This window comes from Chaetodon auriga, chromosome 2 (assembly GCF_051107435.1).
Source record: "Chaetodon auriga isolate fChaAug3 chromosome 2, fChaAug3.hap1, whole genome shotgun sequence".
Taxonomy (NCBI): domain Eukaryota; kingdom Metazoa; phylum Chordata; class Actinopteri; order Chaetodontiformes; family Chaetodontidae; genus Chaetodon; species Chaetodon auriga.
Genome location: NC_135075.1, coordinates 10,380,052 through 10,403,873, shown reverse-complemented (window position 1 = coordinate 10,403,873; position 23,822 = coordinate 10,380,052). Strand labels below are relative to the sequence as shown.

The window sequence follows — 23,822 nt, the reverse complement described above, 5'->3', positions numbered from 1 at the left end:
CCACAGCCCGCAGCGACACCTGCTGGCCAGACTGCCTCAGCGCAGCGGGCTCGGTCAGTGCTTCCAGACTGAGGGGCCGGGAACCTCCAAGGGGTCCATGAGAGGGCCCCGGCTCACTTTCAGCGTTCCTTCGTGATTGAGAACCCACCAGCTGATGAAGAGGAGGCGCTTGCTGTTTTGTCTGCTCTTTAGAGTCAATATAAAAAGTTCATTGTCTTAATGGTGGTTTTAATGGTACTAAGTATTACATTTTTAGTCTCATCTGGAATAGTTATAAGTGGGTAGCTCAGTGAATAAATCAACAGTAAATTCACAGACAATTAATCAGCAACAATTCTGATGATCAATTAATCTAATTAAGTGAATTTTTGAGCAACCATGCCAAAAAAAATTCACTGATTGCAGCATCTCAAGCAAGCATAATAAATCTGCTGGTTTCTTAGTCTTTTATAATCATAAACAGAATACTTTCAGGTTTTTAACTGTTGCTTAGACAAAACAATTTGAATTGGGTTTGTTAAATGTTTTTGGGATCCCAGTTTTTACAATTTGACATTTTATAAATCAAGTATGAATCGATTAAACCACAATAACACTCATTTGTTGCAGCCTCAGACTTCAAGCACTGGGTCTGGACGATATACCAGCATGCACCTTATTTTCACGTTTTGTAGATTCTCCAGTCACCTGGGCTGCACACTGTATGTCCCTCATGCTGTGAGGTGATGTATGCAGCCATGATGAACTTTTCACAGCACTAAATGCTGCAACAACCTTCGATTAACAGTCACACAAGGATTCAAAGATTTTACACACAAGATGTCATATCTCATTTATTATTCATGTCTCATAAATGAAGAAGCAATAAAGCTAAAAGTTAATAAATAATATGAATGTATACATACATCTTGCTTTGACTATGGGTTAATGTCCAGACATAAAACCATCAAGTAGAAATGTCAGGATCCTTCCACAGATCAGAATGCTCATGGCTGGTTTGTACCAGTGTGCCGGCATGGAAACATGTTTTGTGCTGATTTAAGACTGCATGTTCAACACACGTCTTCTTCCCTTACATGTCACAGTTAATGTAGTTCACTGTGTTCAAGCTGGAAAATGTGTGTGAACTGTTGATATGCTGTATGCGTACAGTCAGTCAATTTAACGGCAGGTAAATAAAAAAGCGTGTGTGTGCGTCTTAGCAGCTGACAGATTTGCAAACACAATGCTCAGACTGCCAGGTTAGCAATAACGGCCCGGGTGAACTCGTCACTTGTGGCATAGCCCCCCAGGTCTCCAGTGCGCACCTGTTGCAAACATGAGGACAGTTTGTTACTATATGCACAGCTGCAGCAACACATGTCCACATACAGTACCACCGCCTGCATGTTAGAGAGCCTTTAAGGACTGCACTCACAGAAATACAAGGTGTGATCAGTGACATGTAGATTTAGACAGCATTCCCTAAGCTATGTTCTCATCTGTATTTTCTCAGATTTTTCTTTTTAGCATTACTTGAGGTTGAGAATTAAAAGCCAGATACGGATTGAATGTTATCAACATAAGAGAGCACATTGCCTCTAGACATATAATTAAGTGGTATTAAACCATAAATGCATCATTTAAAGTCCAACAGTGCAGATTAAGAGAAGACAGAATGTTATTTTATTCAATATTACATCACACTCGTGACAAGCTTTAGTATGTAAGCACGAAATCAAAGGATCTGATAAACAAAAAGAAAAAAGGTCATGACATGGTTTACACTGGTGGTGGTTACATACTCTAGAAAGTCTGAAAAATGTGATTGCTCTCCAAAGGTCAAGACAAGAATATAGTTACCAATACATTACTTTATCTTTCATTATCTGTGGTCAACATCTGAGTACTTGTGAAGCCTCTTAAACTGCAGCACAGTGACGCATTAAATGAGACAGAGCAGTGTTTAACATGTTTACAGCATCAGTGGCATGAACAGCCACAGCGCACACAAAGCTTGTTTATTTCAGCTCTTGGAAATTCTGTTTAAATATGCAAATGATTTTACACAGTTCACTTGTTGACCACAAGACAAACACATAATCTATAATACACCGATTCATAGTTCAACCGAGTGTAGACGCTGTGCACTGCTCCACTAACGGAGAGTAGAGGACCAGTTTTATGGACACAGAGAGAGATTTTCTTTGGCTGTTAAACTGTCGAGTTATTATCAAAATTCTCATCTTGTTCCACAGTCGGAGCAATAACCTGAAGGTACTTATGTTTGGTTTTCTTAATTTTTGTTTTGGCAGAAATGTTAAAATATTAACAGCCCTATTAATATCACAGTAAGAAATGTGAATTTTGCATTAGGATGGGTTTGCCTTTGCCATGCAGTTACTCACAACAACAATTTCAGGTTTTTCTGCAGCTTACAGAACTGCAGCAGCAGAGCAGAGGTTTATTAAAAACATTAAAAAATGTGCAGGGCAGAGAGGTTGTGGTGGGTGTCATCATACTGTATGTTGAGTCACAGTCAGTCTTTAGATGTTTCATTTATGAGTGATGAGATTATCAGAAAATGAGGAAAAAAAAATGGTGCAGTGTGACGCGAAAGCAGAGCAGCTGATATAAACTGTTGATAAAGTCAGTCTGACTGCTTCAAAGACAGTTTTTAACAGTGTGTGAGAGCACAGAGGTAGCCTGTATGGCCAACATGGCTGTAACACTTGCACAATTATGCAACAAGCAGAATGACTACAGAATGACAGAATGAAATAGAGAAAGAGATGATGATGATGATGATGGTGGACAGGAACTATGAGAAATGATGTCAGGCTGACAGATCTATGATGTAAATCCTCAAGAGGGAGCCTGAGGAGCTGCACATTTTTAGTAATGTACAACAGCACTGTGGGTATGAACCATTCACATGAGGATGCAGCTGATGGTGTTGCTGTCCTTTGGAAGTGAGAGGGGGAGGGGGTCTTAACATGCGTCCAGTTCATGTTAAGAACAAGGTCCACATTTAAAGAAATGTCAGTGAGCAGTGCGATGAAACATCTTAGTAAACAGGTCGGTGACGCAGGTTTTCCACAACAGCACGCACAAAGTCGCCAGTGGTAGAGTACCCGCCAAGGTCTCGCGTCCGTACCTGGGACGTGCACGCGCACACACACGCACACAAACACACAGACACACAGGATAAAGGGGGTTCAAGGAGAGGAGGGAATTAAGGAAAAAGGGGAGAGGGAGAGGAAAGGCACTTCAGACAACGAGCAGGCAAGTTCTGCTTTCAACTGACAGGCATTCCCTAAAAATGAGAACTCCTCACACTCACACAGCGGCTTCAAACACAATGCAACCCGAGCTGAAAGAACAGCTTGGGCTGAAAAACAAAAACAAAACAAAGCCTGTCCTGAAGCTGTTGTTGTTGAAATGCATCATTTTCAGAGCTGAACTGATGGGGTATTTTATCTGAGGGATTAAGGCCGAGCGACTGCATGCTCGTGTTTGTATCGGTGTAGGTTAGCGTCAACGTGGAGCAGGTGCAAAAGGCAGTTAGTCCAAACCAGTTTAAAAAGAAAAACGTTTGGTCGTGCTGGAAACATAAGCATATAGTTTGCATGTTTATAGGGACAAAGGTGAGCGAGGAAGAGAGATGCAAGAGAAGTAATCAAAGGCTCTCTAACACACTGAAGCTTCGTTTGCAGGTTGTTAGATGAAGGCATTTGTGAGTCAGCAGCTGCTAACATTACACTGAACATGTTGGTGTCATCGCAAGCATCTGACTGATTTATGTGAAAAAGCTCTTCAGCTGGTCAGGGTTCAGTCAATATGAATAATTCATTTTCTTCAGTGTCTGCAGCATTTGGACACTGCACACATGAAACTACCATTACGGACCACAAAACTGAAGAGCGGCACTTTTATTTAGACACACAAGCTATAAAACGTGTTGGCTTCACGTCTCTGACGCAGAACCACCCGTCTTTGTGTTGCTCTGCTTGTATTAACAGGAAAAATTCCCTCTTGGTGTGAATGCTGTTAGTGTTGTCTGACATGTTCAGGCCATGGCAGGCATCTCCACATGCACAGCCTGAGTGCACCAGCAGGCGTACAGTCTGTAGAAGTATCACACAAACACTTACCTTGCCCTGTTTGATGACCTTCTTGACAGCATCTGACACCATGTGGGAGTGATATTCCAGGCTGCAACACAATAGTGACAATTAAGAGATAGCCAGAACTGTTTTGTACACATGTAAACATGCACAAACGGGCACATAAGGCTGTTTTCTAAGGGTTGGGGGGGTGGGAGGTTGCAGTAGAGGAGGTGACTCACTTGAGGTGCTTGAGCATGTTAGCAGCACTGAGCAGCATGGCTGTGGGGTTGGCAATGTTCCTTCCCACAGCCTGGGCAAAGGGGTGGCGTGCACCCTGAAAGAGAAGAGACAGCAGATCAAGCTGTTAACATTTTATGCGATACACTCAAGTATGAAACGCTAACTCGAAACGGTTGAGTCAGAATAAAACCAGAGAACAACTGGCTGGATAAACAGATGTAAAACAAGTGAGACAGTGGGAAAGGTCAGTGGACACTCACGGTTTCAAACACAGCATACTCTGCACTGTAGCTTTCCCCAGGAACAACTCCTGCTCCACCAACTAGCCCCGCGGCCAGGTTATCAATAATGTTACCATAGAGGTTGGGCATCACCAACACGTCAAACTGGTATGGGTTCTGGACCAGCTGCAGCCAAGTAACACAGAAAGAACAAGAAATGAAAAAGTGAACCTAAAACCTAAATAAAAAACCATTTATAAATGAAGCAGCAGAGAGAGCGAAGCTGTAACTACCTGCATGCAGCAGTTATCGATGATTATGTTCTCATATTTGATTTTGGGGTACAGCTGTGCCACCTCTGCACAGCTCTGCAGAAACAGGCCATCACCTAATTTCCTGTAATAAGACAATCGATGCTGTAACTGTAATGCGCAGCATGACTCAAATTATCTCAATTTTGAGATTAAAAAATATCATTCTGAAACACAAGGTAAAAAAAGGAAAGGGGGAGCTTTTCTGGTTCCTCACATGATGTTGGCCTTGTGAACAGCGGTGACCTTGCTTCGCCCCTTCTTGGTGGCGTAATCAAAGGCAAACTTGGCGATGCGCCGTGACTTCTCTCTGGTGATGATCTTCAAACATTCGATCACACCTGTCACACTCTACAGAGCAAGAACAGGGTACATACATTTTAATACAGCCGTTGTTTACGCATTGACTAATCCACACTGCAAGAGAATGAAGACATATTACATCTACAGTTAGTCGTCCATCTGATGGAACAGTTTGACTTTAGCCTTAATGAATAAAGACATCTAGAATGTAGCAGCTGGTATTCACACATGCTTTATGTATATCACTGCAAAGTGTCTCTTTAGGCTTTAAGTCCATTAGGTGGCCAGTGAAGACGAAGTGTGAGTGGTCACACTGCCACAATAAACTGAGTCTAGAGGACAGCTAAACAATGAGGAGCAGTGAATACTTAATCCTCTCAATGAGTGAGAAGTAGTTCAAAAGCAAACCTGAATTAAAGACACACGAACACATTGTACCATTTCGGCACCTCTGTCAGTGATTCATCTGTTTTGATACCCAGTTTAATGCAAGCCAAATCCCTGCGTGTTCAAGGGAAACCTCCCTCTTCAAAGAAAAAACTCATTCCCTTTTCATGTGGTTTTGAAACCACTGCCCATCCGCTACGAGTGCAGTGAGGAGTGTTGTTTACCTCGTGCTCCAGGGAGCTGTACTCCCCCTCGGTCTGCTCACGGATGATGACCAGGTCCAGGTTGTTGTGGCGAGTGCTGTAGCCTGGCAGGCTGTTCACATGAACCACATTAGCAAACAGGTCCAGTTTACGCCTGGGGAGTGGATGGGGAGACAGTTATTCAAGAAAAAAAATAAAAAACATACTTAAAAATACACAACTTGTTTTTCCTGGTCTTACCTCAGTCTCATCTCATATGAAGCCAGCTCCCCTTTGAACTCCATGGGTGTGTGAATCTTTCCTGGATAACAAAAAGCATCACAAACACGTTACATTAGGTCTGTTCCATTCTCTTGCACGCTTTCAAATAATATTAGAGGAGACAATGAGTGATGCTACCTTTCATGGCCACTTTGTTGTTCTTCATGGAATTTAACACTTGCTCCAGCTTCTCCTCACTGGCCATGTTCTGCACCTCGCTCAGGTGAAACTCCTCAAATTCTACTGGGACATCTCCTGCCTGGAGACAAGACAAAAAGAAGTCAACTTTAAGATCTATGTCCTTTTCTTCTACTCATAGCTATGGTGCACCATATGTTTCCTAAGACAAAAGGCAGTGCTAACTCCAACTTGGTCAATGTAAAACATACCTTGAACACTTCCTTGACAGCAGTCATCAGTTCAGGTCCCACTCCATCCCCTGGCACCATGGTGACCTTGAAGGTAGCATCAGCACGAGCCGGCGGGGCTTCTGGGCTGCAGAGACCAGCAGACATGCTCAGTGGTCGAGAGGCCAGCTGCTGCCATCGGGGGCCGCTCAGGCCCTGAGGACGGGAAAGAAGACACAGTCACAACAAGCACAACACAGTATGCCATGTTTTGCCACATGGTAGTGGCCATCCCTTTAAAATATTTGGGTACAATGATGATTCACAACTTTTTTTTGCTTGTGACCCTTGAAACAAAGCTGTGTCTACTTATGACCCCTCGTCACAGTTTATATATGTCTATGAGATGTGAGCGATTCCAAGGATTTTCCCACCTTTCTATTCAATTTTAGAGGCCTGAAGATTCATGAGAAAAAAGCAGGAACTAGGGAAAATACAGGGAAAACAGAACAAAATTTTGTGTATGGCTTAAACTATTAGTGAATTAAACCAATTATTCGATCAACAGTAGTCGTTTGCTGTTTCAGTCAATTTTGCATTTCTCTGTTCATTCAGTTAAATATATAGTTAGCAGATGAATTGATAATGAAAATAAGTAGGTTGCAGCTCTTCATTTTGTAGCATGTAGAAAAATGTTTTTTCTTCTGTTTTGTTGCTTTAATCATCCCATGACCCCTCAGATGTTATCCATACTGCTCACTGCTTGTCACAGTGGTTGCCACTGACTTAGATCATGTTGAGGCGGGTAGAGAGGAGACTTTTTATTTCTGTAGACACTTTTCAAGAGGATCCTGGATGATCATCAGCCACTGACCTGCTGGCAAAATGGAAGCTACAGGGAATAAATTATATATCATCTCCGAAAACTGCACATCTCTTGACTCCCACTGACATTCAAGAATCTGCCAAGTGAGCAAGATGGAGCTGATCGACGACTAACACAAAGTCATCAAAGCAGAGGCAAAACGTTGATATCTGAGGTGACGAGGCACGCAGACTAATCTGCTGTGGTCTCTCTAAGACAGTTAGCTTGTGGTTAGCCCACTAAGTTATATGCTGCTGTTACACAGTGCGTGCGTGCGTGCGCGCGCGCGCGCGCTGGTGTGTGTGTAGAAGAATTAACTGATGGAGGTGACCATGACAGGGTTAACTGAGTCAGCTAGCTGCTTTAACCGTAGCACACTCCCTCATATACCCGAGAAACAACCGTTGACTGTATGGCCATTGACTAGTTTGACGTGTATCGACTGACGACCGAGATTTTCTGTCTCTGGTTGAGCAGCTGACAAGAGCAGACGGAGCCACCAAAGCACTGCATCTGTCACTTTTTCCTGAAGCCGACGGGGGCTACTCCAACGAAGCGTTCACGACGGAGGCTCGTGGTTAGCAACAAGGCACAGATGTCACGAACCAGTGCGCCTGCCTCTTTCTTTAACAGTTCATGAAAACGTAGTGCTTCGTTTTACTAAAAAATCAACTTCAACCACGGCAACTTGTTTCCTGTAAATTAAACTTATAAACATCATCTGTGCACTCACCTTGACCAATGTTACCAAGCTCCCTCTCATGACGGCCGCCATCATCACGGGTATGCAGCGACTGAACTCTTCTTCGGTGGTGCAGCAGTGGTAGAGAGCTACCTATGGGACAATAGAGGAAGAAGAAGAAGAAGACGAAGAAGAGTAACTGCTTTGTTACAGTGCCCCCAAGTTGACAGATCGGTTATTGTATGGCATGTAACTTCAGCTGCAAGGAAGTGTCTTGCTCCAGGACACCTCGGCAGAGCAGATGGTAGGTTCCACATAGTCAGTGAAACATGTTGCCTATTGTCTGGGAATAAAACTAAAAGAAAAAAAAAAAACAGAGTTCTTAGACAATAAAGAGTGGTGGGGAATGCCCCCACACAAAGGGGACTCATTTCCTTGGGTGTAATAAACAAAAAGCAAAGTTTGAAGCCACAATATGCAAATCTGGCTACGTACGTTACACCTAAGGAATAAAAATGCTATCAATAGATAATACAGAGACATCACATCTTCAGGGTTTCATCCATTCATTGTGACAGTCTTCACAGCTCCCATTACTTGGGAGAGAAAAAACAGACAACAACACACACACACACACACACACACACACACACACACACACACACAGAAACACATACCGAAAAAAGGAGAAAAATCTATATTATTTAGTATCTGACAGCATGTTTAGATCTACATGTAGAGGTTGGATATTTTGTCACCGTGGTCTCAGAAAACAAAACAACTCAAACTTTCACTCAAGCAGGAGACAGTTGTCTGAGGGTACAAGATCACTCTTTTGAAATGTCTTTATAGTTATGATGAGCTGAGGCTGAAAATGTAATATGTGGTGAAGAATGAGGTGAAGAATTTAGAGAAGTTCACAAAACAGCCATACAATATTATGCAATACTTTAACACTACAACAAAATAACCATCTTTGTGAAGCTTATACTGTTCACTACACTTTGAACGATTCAGAGGGGGCCCTGGAATATGCCAGGGATTACAGTTATTTATTGTGTCAGAGCTGTTGTTGAGCTGAGCTCAGGGGCCCCCAAAATGTCTACTGGTGCCTCTCTGTCCATCTTTATGCCAACAGCTGAGGATGCACATTTTCACAATGACTTATGGATCTTTCTCAGCATGTTGCCAAATGCATATACTATTAGCTTTCAAATTTTGTATCATAGCTTCTGTATTGTTGTAATATTAATAATGTTTGCTGCTGCCATGGCCCACCCTCTGAAATGGGCACATCCTAAATAGGTCAGGGGATTCCCAATCCTATTCCAGGCAAGTGACACTCTGTGTGACACACAGGATGACTTCGGATTTTAAAATCAGCATCATGAAGCTGTTGATCAGTCGGCTACCCTCTGACATTTGCCAAATAGTCCTCCTTTACCTTATTGGGTATTTAATTTGGTTATTCATGCTGGCATAATTTTCTCTGGGGGCCAAAGCAGCACTTTTATTAACATTTGGAAATTTAGCCCTGAGTCAGGGACCTCAGGTGGTCTATCCTCTGTTCATAAATCCCTCCTGCACGGTTTGCTCCTGTCATACACTATTACATTTGAGCCCCAGAGTTAATTTTTCTGAAATATAAATCCCTGATGATCTTTCAGATACCCAGAGGGTCTTTTGACAACACTTAAGGCCTATTTGCTTTATCACAGGAAAACAGCTTTTGCGTGTGCCTCCTCCAATATTGTGCTTGTGATGTGGTGCAAACTTGTAACGATTCTGCATGGATATCTGTGGTATAAGGCTGCAAATAAAGATTATTTTCTTGATTAACTGATCAGTTGTTTGGTTTATTAAATGTCAGAAAATAGTGAAGAATGCAGATCGGTCTTCTCCAAAGCCCAAGATGATGTCCTAAAATAACCACATTTAAGAAGCTGAAATCAGAGAAGAAAAAATACTGATGATGATGTCTCTACTTAAACAATTTAAGTGCTACACAAAAATACTCAATACTCAACCAGTCTTAGTATATTGTACTAATATGAGGACACTATTGTTTTACCTAGCATCTTTGAGTTGAACAGACTTAAAGGCATACATTTTTACTCTGGACCCGGATTTCAAATCAATTTCACTCAAATTTGTTTCCACGTTATCAGGGATTAAAAATATCAGTTTGCAGATGCATCTACCATGTTTGTTACCAACACACTGTCTCTGAAAAAAATGTGGCTAAATTTCCCTACCCATACAAATGAACACAAACAATAGTGCACAGCTCATGATGAAAGACAGTAAAAACTGGGTGGCTACTAAAGCTATGAGCATGCACGCTTTGAAATGCAAATATTAAAAACATATATTAAAGTCTCTTACAAAATGTTTTTATTTTTTTTATTTTTTTTTTCTTAGCCTACCCATTATACCTTCGACACACTTCATCCTGGTGCTGTATTGCCACAAGGTAGCTGCAGCAATAACGACAAACACAACAATACACAATAATACAATTTACTAGTAAGCAGGGTGAGGCGTACAATAGCCAGCAGTAAATTTAGAGCAGACTTAGCCTACATTAGCCTGCGCCCCTGGTTATATCAATCACACCATAGCACATGAGAAGCACACGCTGGAGTTAACCTAGTTAATGAGAGGTGTTCTAATTGCCTCGGAGCCTGAAAGACGGTGGTCAGGGATTACTCATCCCTTGGAGAGCAGTGCATGGCTAGTGGCTGTCGGCCGCAGCGTAGTATCTGAGTTTACTATATATGGGCAAAGCCAGGCTGAACGAGAGCTGCGTTCGCTTCCGTGTTTGTGTGATCAGGGAGTGCACAGCCGGGGGACCTTCACTGTCTCCACTGTTTCATTCATTTGGAAGAGTAACGCCAAGCAAGTGACAAGCAGGGAAAATGCCGCATGAACTGAGTGAGTCTGTTTATTTTTAATGGCAACGGCTGAGAAAAAAGATGCCATGAAAGCTTTACTTTGGGCGACATTATTCAGCAGATCGAGCTAGTCAGCCAGGTAGCCCGTTGCTAGCTAGCCTCGCCCATAGCTGCATGATTTTGACACTTCATCCCGCACATGAAAGGCAAAATGCTGGTTTTGCCAATGATTCTGTCAGATTTACTGTAAATTCGTGTCTGATAAGTACGTGCTGTTGTGAAGATGCTCCTGCTGAAAATGCAGCTCATCGCAGACGGTTCATTTAAGTTAGCGTTAGCCGGTGCAGCTAACGTCAGTCAGAGGAAATAGTTCAGCTCGCATCGCATTGTTGTGACATGTCCAGACAGACGCTGCTGGCGGACGGGCAGGAACTTTTACTGGGGAAGCAGTTCATTGAAACTGCTGAACAAGCGTCAAGCAAAGCGTTTTGATTCCAACATTAATGCAGAGTTGGTGGAAATAAGAGCTAATATTCTTGATAAGTAAACTGATTCAATAACCAATGCGGAAGCCCAGTAAATGCACCACTGGTCAATCTTTCATGATACTGCCTTTGTCTTATTAGTTTTGATGTATTTGCAAGGCGTCAGCGAAATCAAATCTGCTCCTGCCATCTTCTATTCTTCTTACAGATACTACTATGTACTAGATTGTTCTGACTTGAAGTGCATGTAAAGATCAGTGAGGTCTGAGGCCGTGTTCAGCACATCCTCATTAGTCCTAACCAATGAAGAACTAAGTGATGCTGAGTACTCCGTGTTCTCGTCTCCTGTTTGAAACTGTAGTTCAATGTCGGCTCGTTTAAGTTGTTGTAAACCTTAATGCTTTACACCTGCCTGCCATCTTTCTTGTCCTGTCTGCTCTTTTAGAACATATATTCGCCAGTCTCCCACAGATGGAGAGGGGAGTTGCAAAAGTGATTGGCGGCGATCCCAAAGGCAACAACTTCCTGTATACCAATGGGAAGTGTGTCATCATCAGGAACATTGAAGTAATTTTCCATCTTTCTTAAGAACCATATTTAACAAGTGTTGCTTGCTTATTTATTTATTTACACCAGCCCAGGTTGTTGTTTGTTTTGGCCATCACTCATATTAGTCATGGTGACGTTTTTTTTCTCACTAATTATAGTGAACTGCTTTGATTGTACTGAATTTGATGAGTGAAATTCTGAGTTTGCTCTTGGTGCACTCCAAAGTCTGACCAGCGCAGTGCCTGTTTGCGCCGGCTGGCATGGTTTTTGCTCTGTTTCGGTTTGGCACAAAATGCCCTATGATGCTTATGGAGACTCGATTGGCGCCTCGTGCAGGAACTGAACATGTGTAACAACATCATGGCAGAACAGTAGAGACTGGAAAGCACATGTATTCATCATGGCTCATCATGCCAAACCTAAATGGAAATGGTTCTGTTACTGTGCTGCACTTACAAGCTATCTAAAGATGATTTAAAGTCTACAGTGATGGTTGAGTTTGGTGGAAACAAAGAACGGTTTAGCATGGTAGAAATTAGCTTTTCCTCACATTTAAGTGAGTCTAGTTCAATAACTGTAAGTCATCCTCAACAAGAAGTTACAACGGCATCTCCATGAATGGCTGCTGCTTCATTGTCAGCTGATAGGGACCTAACGTCGTACCTGCAGCCTTGTTTGCCTTTTCACCTGCACTGCATTTAACCCCCCCACATGTTACTTCATAACATGTGACACAATTGCACAGTCAAATGGAGAGCAGCCTCGATTGTACCTGTGACCACACCTGTGGGTGACTGTGCTGAACAATGAGTGAACAGCAAGGTAAAGTCCTTCAGCACTGGAGGTCAGCAGAAAGAGGAGTTTCAGCTGCTATTCAGTTACTCTTTAACTAGGAAGCAGTTGCACAAAATGTAATGAACATTTTTAAGTGTCAGATATAATGAGTAAAATGTTCACATGACCAATAGGAACGATGGCCAGAGCCCTGAAAATAAGGTCCACGCTAAAGAATAGAGAATAAAGAATACATTTTCCTTTGACGTGGAGCTGTCCAATGTGCCGTCTGTCAGACCTGCTGATGTCTCACTTCCTCTGTTTGACAGAATCCGGCTATAGCAGACATTTACACTGAACATGCCCATCCAGTGACTGTTGCCAAGTATGCCCCCAGTGGATTCTACATCGCATCTGGAGGTAAATGATCCATCTATTAACACATTTCAGCAAATATGTGTATATAGTAACAGCGAGTAATGTGATTCTGTAATAAAATGACTGTTTGAAAATCCTTTTTAGATGCATCAGGAAAGATCCGTATCTGGGACACCACCCAGAAGGAGCACCTGCTCAAGTACGAGTACACCCCTATTGCAGGCAAGATCAAGGACATCGCCTGGACAGAGGATAGCAAGAGGATTGCTGTTGTCGGGGATGGACGAGAGAAGTGAGTATGAGGGGTTTTCGTACATGAACTCTGACCAACATGACTCAGCGTTTCCAGATATCACACTGATTAAATAGGCAGATGTAATCATTTCCAAAATTGTCCACTTTCATCCAAGCAATGACTGTAGATCGATGTCAAAGAAATCACCTGGAGGCTTTTTAAGATTGCTAATGATGAGTTTTTATTCGTCTCTCACTCGCCTCAGAAACCTGGAACATTTGTATGTTTGCTCGTCTCTTATTGTAGGTTTGGGGCAGTGTTCCTGTGGGACAGCGGCTCCTCGGTCGGGGAAGTTTCCGGCCACTCTAAATTAATCAACAGCGTGGACATAAAGCAGAAACGCCCTTACCGCCTCGTTACTGCCAGCGATGACACCTGCGGGTCCTTCTTCGAGGGGCCTCCCTTCAAGTTCAAGTTCACATTACGTGTGAGTTGCAGAGATTAATGTTTGCTTGTTTTCATTTGGGCATTTATACAACTTTTGGAAAAGGGTATTCATGTCAGGTTGCCACCCAAAGGCTGAATGTCAATGTTCAACTTGCAGTCTCGGTAGTAGATTCAGATTCAGAGTTTTTTTCTCTAACTTTGACCCAGCTCTCTCCTTTTTAATGCCCGATGGTCACTTCTGTCACACCCTGGTGGTTCCTGACAGTGTAGCCTTGTTTGTCTGTTTCCATATTACATAATCCACTTCCCCCATAAATTCTTGCAGAATGTGTGAGCCGCATTCCTAAAAACAGGCCTTCCTTCTGCAAGTATCTCCTTGTTCTTTGAGCACTAAAGCTTTACATTTTGTTCTCTACTCAGAACTCATCTTGGTCTGTTTTTAGCATTCACACTGCAGTTGGTTTTTCAGTGTACAGTGCAGATTACATTCTTTAACACTGACCTGGGTTGGGATAGTTGCGTACAGTGTAGCTGTCGGAGCCTTGGGGTCTACACATAAAGGCCAGATGTTTTGCGTTTTTCTTGATCTATAATCATATTTTTACTGAAATCACAGCTTCCATTTGCTTTGAGAAGTGTCATTAGTTCGTTTTGCCGGTTTTGATCTTATCTTGATCTTATTTTGCTCATGAACTCACTGACTCACTTTCAGCTCCTGGAATGAGGAGTAGAGGAGGCTGTACAGTATGTGCTGCAGTAAGTTTAGATTCCACAGAGCGCTGCCCCTTGTAATTAGTTTTGCACAGGAACAACATGCCTGCTGTGGCTGGTCTTGATTGGTGCTGTTTTTGTAGTGCACTTTTTGTAAAATGATCATTTTCTGTTTGTCGTGCGAATGCCCAAGAATGAGAAATATATTTATTTGTTCCATTTGCCAGTTTGACTTTTCTGTCATGTCATATTAACTATGAGAACGAATCGAAAGTTTAAGGTAGTGCGTCAAATAAAATAAAATGAACCTAACATGTGGACTGAATATTAACATGCACGGTCTTTCTTTATGGATAATTCTCCGCTATTTTTCTTCCCTTCTGTCTCCCTGATGACTTCTAAAGGACCACAGCCAGTTTGTCAACTGTGTTCGCTTCTCTCCAGATGGAAGTCGGTTTGCTACAGCTGGTGCTGATTGCAAGGTGAGTGTTGGATTACCAGGCGTGGCCATGTGATCATATGGAAATCTTTAGGCAAGACTGTCGTTGCCAAAATAATTTAAGTAACTGTCACTGTGATATTTACTGAAATGAAACAAAGTGGCAGGTTTGTATACAAAGAAGTTCACAGTTACTGTAGTTGTGTTGAAAAAAATGTCCCTCATCTTCTTAATGAATGTAATTTCCACAGATTTTCATCTATGATGGAGCAAATGGTGAGCGTATTTGCTCACTGGGTGAAGAGAAGGCCCACAAAGGAGGAATCTATGCTGTAAGTAGGATTTTTATTTTTTTCTATGAAGAAATTGACGCTGCATTCAGGACAGTAGTCTGTTTTATTTAAACTCAAACAAATTCTCACCACAGTGTTTCACTTCTTTGTCATCCTCTAATCAATAACTCTGTTAGCTGAGTGGTTTTTATTTTTAGGAGCACTAGCTGTAATCAGAGTTGACATGCAGTCTGCAGAGTGTGTGGACACACAAAATGCTTCTTTGCCTGTTCAAATGAGGGATCAGGCCTCCGTCTCTCCTCACATTACTGATGTGATTATGTGATTGATTCATTTGTTTTCCACATAGCTTTGGCGTTTCTGTTGTTATAGGACACTTGAACATTCCTTACACATAAAATTAGCAACTTTGGTTCCATGCATATTCATATCATATGTTATTCTTTAAACCCTCCAGCTGAGCTGGAGCCCTGACAGCTCCCAACTGATCTCCGCCTCAGGGGACAAGACCGTGAAACTCTGGGACGTTGGTGCAGGTACGGCCGTCACCACCTTCAACATGGGCACCGATGTGGCAGACCAGCAGCTGGGCTGCCTGTGGCAGAAAGACCACCTCCTCAGCATCTCCTTGTCAGGATACATCAACTATCTGGACAAGAACAACCCTGATCGGCCCCTGCGCACGGTCAAGGTCAGACTCTCAAGAGTTTAAGGATGCTATTCCTGGATGTTATCAGAGGAGTCCCATGAAACTGATAAAACCTTCCTTATATTAGATTTTTATTTACTTTTCTTTAAGTTGGCTGTTTTTAAATTTCTGAGTTCTTGTGAACATGTTAATGTTAACGATGAATAACCAGAATTTGCATACTTGTAGAGCTGGGCTGCAGATTAGACAGATGTTTATGACTATATACTCAAATGTGCAAACACAACAATAAGCAGCTTGTGTTCATGAAAACTTGATGTCCACAACACACTCTCAAATGAGACTCGAGCTGTTTGAAACCTTTTCTTTATCAATGTGGATAAACGTTCTAAAATCTTACTGCACTTTTTCTTAAAATTGTAGCACACATGTCAGCGAACGCTCATCTGTATATGTTCAGGATTGGAACTTCACAAAATTCACACACACGAGCTAAAGCAACAAGTGCTGCCTTTTGTATGAAGCTCTCACCTCTTTGTCGGAGTTATTTTTAATGGATTTTTGTAGCTTGAGGAGATAAAGCAATCTTTCACTCGAGCAGAGACTCAAAGCTTTTGACTGGCATAAACATTTGTCAGAAATGGTGTGAGGGTGGGTGTGTGGTGTAAAATTACATTAGTATTCCTCTTGAAGCTACAGTCCCTCAAAATGTCAGCATGTGGTTGGCTGACCCAGCCTGGGGACTGTGTAGATTTGATGCATTAAAGTGTATTATATGTCCCAGAAGGACAGAGATAAACTGACTGTATATCAGGTTAGTCATGTGGCTTTTACGGGAATTGATACTTTCATATATGTCCATCATGGGTGGAGTTAATGTTCGACATGAAACTGCTCTTGCGTGCCTTTCTAAGTACATCTGAAAACATGTACTTGTTCGTCTTTACAGGGTCACAGCAAATCCATCCAGTGTCTGACAGTCCACAGAAGTGACGGGCGACCATACATCTACTCGGGGAGCCACGATGGACACATCAATATCCTTTCACTGATCGAGAGGTGCCAGTAATGATTGTCAAGGTCTGTCTGTGTCCTAGTGAAAAACAAACATGCCCTTTTTACTGTATGTAGATGATCTTTGGTCATTTGAAGCTGCTTTGGCAGATGTAGCACAAAGTGAAAATAGTTTTTAATCTCCTAAGTACAGTGTGTTGACATTATAAACAGTCAGTATTAAGAATCTCCTAAGAGGGCGATGGGATTAATGGAGCGATGAAATCAACATTAATTATTTAAAAAGTGTAAATAATAATTCTCATATTTCCCAGACGAGGGAACAGTGCTGGGTGGGGAAGGCTCTGTGGTGCAGTCTGTAGCACTCTGTCTGCTGCTGTCACGCCCTCGTTGGTTTGTAGAGGGATGCTCCAGTAGCCTTACAATCAATCTTTCAATCAGTCGGTCACTGCCACTAGTTGTGTGTGCTTGTTTCATAGTCTGCACTCCATCGACACTTTCCTGCTTATCCCTTTCTACGGTTGACGTTTTCCGTAACCATTGCCTCACATTACTGGGATGCAGAAACTGGGGAGAATGATTGCTTCTCTGGGAAGGGCCACAGCAACCAGGTGAGCAAGCTGGTGACTAATGACGCCAACGAGCTGGTGACGTGCAGCATGGACGACACACTGCGCTTCACCAGCATGGACAAGAAGGAGTACAGGTATGTGTCAGTACGCTTGTTTCAGCTTGACCTACATTTTGTTTCCAATCGGTGCCTGTGTCCACGTGTCCTGGAAGATTTCAACGTCCCGGACAAATGGAAGAAATTCCAGTTGCATATTATCTAATTATTGACTCTATTTTCCCGTGTTTTTGACAACAGTTTTTGAAGTTTTTCCAGTATTTAGCGAGAGCGCTGCAGCCAGCAGGCGTGAAGCGGCTGTGATGTAATCCCTCTGGGCATTTGCTCACTGTCAATGTACGTCCACGAAAAGTGTTGTTTCCACTGCTCAGACTGTTATTCTGAGAGTCTGACAACATTATGGAGAGGATCCCTACAGGAATAGACCTTTTTGTTTAACCAGAAACCGCTGCTGTACCTCTCTCGCCAAAGCCACCAGACTCCATTTACACAAACAGTCATTTTATAGTTGAAAACACACTTTTCATTCAAACCTGACAGAAAGAAATCTTAAATGAAGCTTTATTATGACAGTTTGTGGATCTGCTCGAGCTCAATGAATGTAGAAATGTAGAAAATCATTAGCAGTGTTCATTGACTTTTCTACCTCTGCACTGCTGAACGCTGTGGCTGGACTCAGTATGTCTACAGGCTGTCCAACTGCGCGTCCGTCCATCCCAATCTCATGAACGTGGTATCTCAGGACCGCCTTAAGAGAATTTCTTCAAATTTGGCACAAACCGATTGAGCCGATTGGATCTTGGTGGTCAAAGGTCACATTTTTGACTATAGCTCAAGAATCCATTTGCTAATTATGATAAAATGTCACACAAATGTCTCCTAGCATAAAATGATGAAGTGATGACAGTTTATATCCCAAAGGTCAAAGGTCAGCCTCACTGTGACATCATAATGTTTTACAAAAACACACCATAACTCAGGAACAGAAGGTGAGACTGTGACCATGTTTCACATTTGGTCAGACACAAGTGAAGACAGTGTGTTTCTGAATTGAAATTATTCACTAGAATCATTCATGTCAATAAACTTCCATTTTGTCAGAAAGTACACATAATACCTTTTATTAAATTCCCTTAAAGTCTTCACTGCTGGTATGAGTCTGGACAGACATGGAAGCAAATTCAGCTTGACTGGCTGGTGGAGGCGTACAGCCGTGAGGCAGTAATTCTAGTGTTACGTGACATCTGTCACAACATTTACTCAGAGCAGGTTTGCAGCGTTGGTTCTTAGTTGTTATTTTTGTGTTGAAGCACTCAGTTGATTAACACTTTTTTTTCCTGTATGCACAGAACTTGCATTGATGTCCATTATCAATATGAGTGCGGTACATGTCATGTCATGGTTGACCACTCAGCTTATTTATAATATGAATAACCCCAGCTGCTGGTTTTCAGTGCCTCTGATGTGGTGAAGATGGATTTCCAGCCTAAAAGCGTGTCAGCAGCAGATGGAGGGCTGTCACTGGCTGTGTGCATTGGGCAGGTAATGTCTTTTGTGTTATCCTTAGTTCAGTTTTTCCGCCTTGAATACATTTGAACCATTTCCATGGTTCGACATCATCCACTTGATATTTTAATCCTCTTAAGTTCTGGTATCTGCAAATGTTATCTCTTGTTTTGATGGCATCATTCGTCATCTCCCGCTTTTTCTAGATTGTCCTGCTGAAGGATAAGAAGAAGGTCTTCACATTGGACAATCTCGGCTATGAAGCAGAGGTTGGAGTCATCCACCCTGGCGGCACCACTGCTGCGGTGGGGGCAACAGTAAGTTGACGTCCAGAAACACAGATTATCTCGAAAAAATGCTCTCAGAGGAAAAATCTCATCAGTGTGTCGTGTTGTGTCCTAATCATCCACACTGAGCACTCCTCACAGGAGGATCACACCTTTGTGGTATCAGATTTGGAAAGTCATACTTTCCTTTTTTTTTCTCTGCAGGATGGGAAAATCCATCTGTACTCCATTGTTGGCAACACTCTGAAGGACGAGGGTAAAACTGTCGAGGTCAGCGGGCCGATCACAGACATGGCTTACTCTAATGATGGAGCCTATCTGGCCGTCATCGACGAGAAGAAAGTTGCCACAGCTTTTTCTGTGGCTGACGACTACTCGGTAAACCTCTGTCTGTCCTGTGCATCCTTTTTGGGGATTACTCCATGTCCAGTGCCTATTAATAGCTTTGTATGAATTACAGCCATTGTCTCTTTTTATAATGCTCACTGTTTGTTTTTTGTTTTTTTTTTCCCGCCAGGTCAAAAATCAGTTTTATGGACACCATGCCAAACCAGTGAGCTTGGCCTGGTCACCTGATAATGAGCACTTTGCTACTGGTGGGATGGACATGATGGTGTATGTCTGGACGGTTGCTGATGCAGACACGAGGATTAAGCTGCCAGGTAGGCCTTAGAAATGCACGTGTGCTTTCACTCATGCCTGGCTCACACACAGGTAGACACTGATGTGCTTTGAGATTGTTGTGTATGAGCTATTTAAGCCCACTCCTTTTAGAGCACGTAGTCCAGATTTAGGCCCTGGTTGATTTGGCAACATCTGTGGTTACTGCCGGTAAGAGGAAGTGTTGACAGCAAACACTGAGCAGCTAGTTTGTCAGAAATGCAAGAAGAAGCGCATACACAGAATATACAGAAGCGCGGCCAGTGTTTTTGTTGACAGTGCAGCCAGACAAACTTGGTTTTTTTTTTTTTTTTAATAATGAATTCCTAAATACAACAGCAGTATGATCACATGCTGTACAACTGGTTTTCTACATGTCAACAGAGCGGCTGGTTACCTTGCTGAGGAGCTGAAGGCGTCATCTGCAGCACCTCAGCTCCTTCTTGTTCCATGTTTCAAACCGATCCGTTGACAAAAAGTGCTCAAAAAGACAAATTTGTGAATACATTTTCTCTTAAGAATAGTAACTGGAAGTCATAGCTCAGTAAGCGTTGGTTGGTGAGTGAACTGATCGCTCTTCTCCGTGTTGAAACACTTTTGTAACGAGCTCGTTTTTGTTGCTCTGATGTCTGCAGACACTCACCGGTTGCACCACGTGAGCGGCCTGGCCTGGGTAGATGAGCATACTCTAGTCACTGCCTCCCATGATGCCTCCATCAAGCAGTGGACTATTACATACTGAGCTGCAAGCAGACAAACATCCACATCTCCAGGGACAAGGACTACTGTAGACTTTCTTCTTCTTCTTTTTTTTTTTTCTAACTGTGTTTTCACTGTCTAAGCGGTGTTCTATGCTGTCTGTAAACCTCTGAATTGTAAATGGTTATGGCTGGGAAAAGCTCCCGTTAAAAACGATCCACGATATGTCTCTTTGATGCGAATAACCTCAACTTACACAGAGACAAATGAAGTATACAATGTAACCATGAGTGCTTTTACATCTCTTTAGCGTTATGGACCCAGAAAAATATTTGTAAGCTCAACATTCCATATGTGATCGCTTTCACTCAGTTCGAATGGAATCCTTGTTTGTGGTTGGGCTCAACACATCCTCACGTCACGGATGAACCAAAAGCCAGTTGTTTTTCTGAAATCAACAAAGTCACGTTTGAAAGAAATGAAACCTTTTGGTTACATTCCTGAAATGAGAAGCAACTCAAAAGTCTTACCTGAAGTTGCTTGTTTTTTTTTTTTTTTTTTTGCTTTTTGCTTTGTCCTAAGTTTCATATTTTCTGTGATTCACAATTCTTCCTGTTGGTCTGGGGAGCAATAATAGGAACTGAAAGAACTAAGTATGCGTACAATCACGATGCTGTCTGTTCGGTTGAAGGTCCCGTGTTGTTGCTGTGTTTCTGTTTGGGCCCACTATGCTCGTCTCACTTATTATTTTTCCATGTCTTTATGCATCCACTTCCAAGGAGGAAGTGAGTCATTAATAATAACTATAATAATAATAAAAACACTTTTTATGCATTTTCCCTTCCATGCAGGTTTGTGCTGTCTGCAGGTTGTCCAGTGAGCACATTGAACTGTGGGTGTTTACCTGTAGGGAAAAGACCAAGAGGAGCAGATAAGAACGCTTCTTAACACTTGAGACATTGTGTCTTTAACATCTCCATCTCTGTTTATTGTAAACAGTCCAAGAAAGCAGATATTGAAAATGTTATTCTTAGAAATACTTTCATGGTCCGGTGCTGCGCTCCTCACACTGATATCTATTATATAATTATTCTTTTTATCTATTTGTGTACAGTCATACTCTCATGTGTTCAAGGGGAAACAAATAATTAACTGACATTTATAGTCTTGGTCAGATTAATGATTAATCCATTGAAAACACAATATGAATAATGCTGCCTTGGAATCAAAATAGACTCGCTGTGTGAACATCTAACAGGTTTACTATATTCATCGCAGTGTCCAATCTGAATCAAAGCCTCGTGCTCAGATAGTTTCAGTGCAGTGCTTGTTTTGAATTACAGTCGCATTATTTTGATGCTTTATCTGAGTAGTGACAAAGGCAACAGTGTCTACAATTATTACATTATAACAACAATACTGCAGCTGTGGCTCTATAACATGGATGTGTTTTAAGTCACAGCTTGCTTATTCTATAAAAATAATGTTTACAATTACAGAGGAAACACACACACACACACACACATATATATCTGGGAAGGTGTTGCAATTCAGAATTGGTGAGACGATGTAGTAAAATCCAGACATTTATTTGAGCTAAGTGTTTTTTTCTGTGTGTTACTTTGTGGGTAGACTTGTCACATCTGGTTTTCTCAGGGCAGCCATGGTTTGTTTGCATCTGTCGCTCTCAGTGATCACTAAGCCAGCAGCAGGGAACATTGACTGGAGTCTTTTTTTTTAAGATGTTCAGCAGTATAATAGGCTGACACAGCAACCCAATAATCACACAGCTCAACTCACAGAAAACACAGCGTGAGATTTGCACTGCTTTGACTGTGAGTGTGTGTTAGAAACTCTGAAGTTGTGACGGCCTGAACTCTGAGTGGATGGGCCCAGGTCCACTTAGACCAACTCATGAGTGCACGCCTGCTTCTGACTGTGTTCACATGTGGAGTATCCTGCTCATGTAAACATCACCTCCTGGTTTCATACACCTCCAACAGACTTCTAGACTTTGGATACTGGGGTGTGTAACTGGCAGGGAAAGGATATCAATAACCAGACTTGTGGCTAAAAGCAAAGAATGAAAGATCGTCAGAGGGGTCGTATTTCTCTCACAATATTTATATACGCAGTTTGCTCTAGCGATAGTTACTGATAAAGGTTTGACCAAAGATTCATTCCTCCACCTCTACCACCAAAAGTTAGTGGGTCAAACATTTATTGGCCTCTTGGCTAACAGCACAGCATATATAGAATAGCACCATAATGTGCTGTTCAATGCTTCTATCAGAAGAACAATTTACCTGAAGGACAACATCTCTCACGCTGGAGTAAACAGCTTGGCTGGGTTTGTCAGAGCAGCCTGCACAGGCAGATTAAAAGGTAAGTGTAAACTTTCATGCGGTTCTTCATGTGTTGTAAAAGTAGCATTTTGCCTGATGTTAGGTTTGATGCAGTCACACTATGAGATAAAACAGTGTTTATCAGACCACAGCACTCAAAGCATGGTTGCTGTAAAAGTACAAAAGTTCAGGTTGAATGAATTATAAAGCTTGTTATGTTATTCAGTTGTTTTTTTTTCTCCTAACTGAGGTTTATTCTGTAACTTCACCCGACAGAGTGCATGCAGGAGCTGACTCACTGATCAGAAACGATGGTGGCCTCCTGCAGCAGCACCCCTGCTGCGGCTCTGACCGCTTTCAGTCCATGTCCACTTTCAGTAAATTAAGTTAGCGAGATAGTCCTCATGTGATGTGATCATGGTGTCTTTTCAATTATTGTGTGCGCCTGCACTTACTTTTGGTTGTGGATTTTGCGAGACAATTTTGGGCGTCGAGACTTCCACGGGTAGTTGGTGAGTTTTCTTTCTCCAGTTGATTTTCATAGAATGATCCTGCTGTCAAGTACATATCTGGGAGCCTTTTAATTCCCCCATTAATTGTCAGTAACTAGTTTGCAGAGAGTCACAGCGGTACAAATATTTCTCTGTGGGGACTAGATGATCGAGCCACTGGCAGAGTGGGAAAGTCAATGTTTAACACAGCTGCTGACTTTAGCATGAAGGACCATGGACAAGAGCAGACAAAAGTGATCATCAGAGATAAAACAAATGGAGGACATGAGCTATGCAATTAACTCTGTAATGTTGGCAGAATCAACATGAGAATGGCTTTACTTTTTATTACACACGGGCAGTAATACTTAATACACAGTGTTGTATGATATGACTAACAGGAGACTTTGCATATCCAATGTTGCATAAT

General features: G+C 42.2%; 2 protein-coding genes across 4 annotated transcripts; one reads left to right on the top strand and one right to left on the bottom strand.

The window, feature by feature from the left end:
* Positions 1-806: 806 nt before the first annotated feature.
* idh3b (isocitrate dehydrogenase (NAD(+)) 3 non-catalytic subunit beta) lies at positions 807-8,016 on the bottom strand. 2 transcript variants are annotated; one of them, XM_076753422.1, is made up of 11 exons: positions 7,960-8,016; positions 6,404-6,577; positions 6,153-6,273; positions 5,994-6,054; positions 5,775-5,907; positions 5,078-5,211; positions 4,843-4,945; positions 4,589-4,735; positions 4,328-4,422; positions 4,134-4,194; positions 807-1,307 (listed from the first exon to the last, which is right to left on the bottom strand). In XM_076753422.1, exons 1-11 carry the CDS (start codon positions 8,002-8,004, stop codon positions 1,230-1,232), a joined length of 1,152 nt encoding a protein of 383 aa, XP_076609537.1. In that variant the 5' UTR covers positions 8,005-8,016; the 3' UTR covers positions 807-1,229. The 2 variants fall into 2 exon arrangements, with proteins under 2 accessions (XP_076609537.1, XP_076609527.1); XM_076753412.1 differs by lacking the exon at positions 807-1,307 and adding an exon at positions 1,645-3,136.
* Positions 8,017-10,708: 2,692 nt separating this feature from the next.
* On the top strand, positions 10,709-21,390 carry wdr1 (WD repeat domain 1). 2 transcript variants are annotated; one of them, XM_076753378.1, is made up of 15 exons: positions 10,709-10,842; positions 11,733-11,854; positions 12,940-13,030; positions 13,133-13,280; positions 13,530-13,710; positions 14,786-14,863; positions 15,072-15,152; positions 15,571-15,804; positions 16,712-16,799; positions 17,326-17,482; positions 18,859-18,946; positions 19,117-19,227; positions 19,402-19,575; positions 19,715-19,859; positions 20,493-21,390. In XM_076753378.1, the coding sequence occupies exons 1-15, from the start codon at positions 10,827-10,829 to the stop codon at positions 20,597-20,599; spliced, it is 1,821 nt and encodes a 606-aa protein (XP_076609493.1). In that variant the 5' UTR covers positions 10,709-10,826; the 3' UTR covers positions 20,600-21,390. The 2 variants fall into 2 exon arrangements, with proteins under 2 accessions (XP_076609493.1, XP_076609502.1); XM_076753387.1 differs by having other exon boundaries at positions 16,712-16,804; positions 17,331-17,482.
* Positions 21,391-23,822: the final 2,432 nt, after the last annotated feature.